Genomic DNA, 3,032 nt, shown 5'->3' on the forward strand with positions numbered 1-3,032 from the left:
AAAATAGTTTGATCACTATGGTGCACCCTGATGAGGTCTGACACTACTTAGAAGAACAAGCACATGAAAATCAAAAGAACTTAGAAGTAACATACACTATGGAAAAAATAAAATCAACAAGCTGAAACTGACAATCATGCACACCATATAGGCCATAAAGGAACTTGCTCTTGAAATCCTTTTGATGGCAATGGTGGTAACAACATGACTCCAATGACTCCTAGAGTCATCGTAGGTGCATGCTCTTCACCATGTAGACAATCCCATCGTGAAAGTGATGAAGAAGTAACTAGTGAACATGTTATCAGATTCCAACAAGATGGCTTTGCTAAAAAACTCATGCTTAGAGCCTTAGAGGAAAATAGAGACCAATACTTTCGATACATGGTAGCGAGGGGATGGAAACTCCCTCAAGGTTTTGATGTTGAATGCATAATCCACAAATGAGAGTCCATCAAGGCTGAAATCTTAATGGAAGAAATACAAGAACTAAGTAAATAATTTGTATAGTTACAAACTTCAAAAAAGCCACCTAAAACTTAATTTATTGAATCAATATGCACTCTTCCATTTGATAGGAGTCTATATATGCTACCATTTTCTAAGGATATAGAGGTTCCTAAGTATGAAAAATACAACGGAAATGGTGACCCTCGTGATAATGTGAGGCATTTTTATGCTATTAGCATGGATTTTATACATGAAGAGACCTTTCTTATGCATCTATTTCCTAGAAGTCTAATAGGACAAGCCATGGAATGGTTCACAAAATTGAGTCCCCCTCTTAAAACATGCAATATTCCTACAACATTCAACATTCTATGACTATGCTAGACTTATGCAACATCAAGAAAAAACTAGGAGAATTGAGGTGTCTCGCATGTGCTTATAGGTTCTTCTCCTAGTGTTCCAATATGACTATAAAACTGTGTTTAAGATTGGATTTTGAATGCTCATTATTGTATTGCTGTTGTATGATGCAATAACATGTTTTAAGGAATTTTATGAGAGTTTTCTGTTTTATACTGTTGGTTTGTAATGCATTTTCATATGCTTGAATCCTGAATATTATTTTCAGGAAAACTAGATAGATATCTATTGGAGATATTTCCTATAGTTTATATTACTGAGTTTTAATAATGCAACTTCATATGTTTATGTTATGAATGTTATCTTGAGGGATGAAATCAGGTCAATATCCATTTGGGATATTGCAAGAACCATGAGAACTTTCAACCTAGTCCCCTGTCACTTAACAGTTATCCGGATGTGGGAAATCGGAACAAAAGGGTGATTTCCACTATCAATCATAACAAGACAGATAGAATTCAGTGAAAGCAAGGATGTAAAACATAATACATGGCCACATAGCTGAACACAATGAGCACAAAACAGTAGAATCAGTAGCAACAAAGCTTTTATTATAACTAGAAGCATGACTAACGAACCCACATGTATACTCCAAAGCATGCTTAGCAATATTGTCAGAGCATTCATATTTGAGAGCAATATTTTATAAATTAGATTTCCAAGCAATGCTTCAATGTTAAATAGAGTTATTAACCTCTTTGTAGAAATTTACCCCACTTAAAGTAAATGGTTTTTCAAAGAAATTAATTTCATCAAAACCCTATATATATCTGAAGTTCAGATGCACCGTTAAAAAAAAATCTAATTCAAAATTTTAAGAATTTGTTGAGATGTCATACTTGCAAAAAAAACAGGAAGGATGGGCTGAAGAGCTTTCGACAGACAAAGACCTGGAATAAGTATTGGTCCACCCTGAGCAAAAGGAAGAAGAACATTGTTGAGAAAGCATAACTAATGGAAATAAATGTATACCCATACTCCACAGACTACATAATTTTCTTGAGATATTTTTTGAAATAAAATCACAATGAACTTGTCAGTCCACATTAAAAGTCTGAGCTTACTTTTCTTTTTCTCCGTTCCTTGTCTCTTGCAGTTGATACTGCATCACGGACTATTTTTACATATGTTGGAAGGATTTCTTTCGGAAGTGACCCTATTACACATCCCAGAGCCTCCCATGACATCTGAAGTTGAAAAACCAGGAAACAAATATCACACAAGATTAAATGTGAAAATCACACGGCAAGTTGACATTGCTAAAATGTGGGCCCATGAAACAAATGAAAATGGCTTCAAAGCAGCATAGCAATAATACCTAATTGATAGAAAGAAGAAAGTGAGCTCAAGCTTAAAGAGTAATAAATGAACGTTCAACCCATCTACATACCTGAACAGTGGAAGAATCTGGATCTGTCAACATAACAATCAGTGTGGTAACTAGATTTGGAGACTCATCAATTAAGTCTAGCTTGCTATTCTTAAAGAAGAAACCAGTAAGATACGCTGAGCCCCTTCTGACAGAGGCCTAAGAAAGAAATAGACAACACACACACAATTAAGATAACAATTCACCATAAAACAGCGATGAGTATGGGCAAAAGAAAGATAGTAAATTCTGTGTAACAACTACCTAACCTGATTATCTCCCAGACTTTTCAGAAGCTCCGATAGTAAAGAATCAAGGCCATCTTCATCAATAGCCATAACAACAGTTTCAGATGCCTTCTTAGCCATGGTTGCCACCTCCTACATATAAAATGATCAATATTAGCTTAAAGATTTAAAAATGGCCTGCGTCAACTCTTAAAAACAAAAGCAGTTCTTCCTCGTGAAGTTCATGCCAGTGATATAAATCAGCAATTCTCACATTTGAAAGCCCAACTTACTATTTCTAACTGTAGGACTAAGAAACATTATATCATTAAGGACTGAGTTCAAGAAACACGAAATGAAGAAAAGAAAAGGTGAACCATTATTCCATACTAACTTCAGGAAGGAAAAGGATAAAAGAAAAATTAGCAAATATCACCTCCTATGATAGATGTATTAATGCTCTTCTTTCATGATGTCCAACATCAGATCCAGCATGTGTTGGCTAGTTACAGCAATAAAATTTGATGCTATGGATAGGACTTACAACAGTTTAGTGGCCCAGTTAT

General features: G+C 35.0%; 1 protein-coding gene across 1 annotated transcript; it reads right to left on the minus strand.

Annotated features, from left to right (window-relative positions):
- Positions 1-1,671: 1,671 nt before the first annotated feature.
- LOC149541567 (protein ILITYHIA-like) lies at positions 1,672-2,813 on the minus strand. Its single transcript, XM_089795628.1, has 4 exons — positions 2,509-2,813; positions 2,261-2,398; positions 1,935-2,057; positions 1,672-1,782 (listed from the first exon to the last, which is right to left on the minus strand). Exons 1-4 carry the CDS (start codon positions 2,605-2,607, stop codon positions 1,672-1,674), a joined length of 471 nt encoding a protein of 156 aa, XP_089651754.1. The 5' UTR covers positions 2,608-2,813.
- Positions 2,814-3,032: the final 219 nt, after the last annotated feature.

Source organism: Cupressus sempervirens, chromosome 8 (genome assembly GCF_028749045.1).
Source record: "Cupressus sempervirens isolate cs-2001-9-10 chromosome 8, ASM2874904v1, whole genome shotgun sequence".
Taxonomy (NCBI): domain Eukaryota; kingdom Viridiplantae; phylum Streptophyta; class Pinopsida; order Cupressales; family Cupressaceae; genus Cupressus; species Cupressus sempervirens.

Excerpts from the sequence above, each read along its gene's own strand:
- LOC149541567 (XM_089795628.1), bottom strand. The coding sequence starts at position 2,607 with ATGGCTAAGAAGGCATCTGAAACTGTTGTTATGGCTATTGATGAAGAT. Across the intron at positions 2,058-2,260 it reads CAGATTCTTCCACTGTTCAG|ATGTCATGGGAGGCTCTGGG; the intron begins GTATGTAGATGG and ends TTTCAACTTCAG. Across the intron at positions 1,783-1,934 it reads AGGAACGGAGAAAAAGAAAA|GGTGGACCAATACTTATTCC; the intron begins GTAAGCTCAGAC and ends CCTTTTGCTCAG.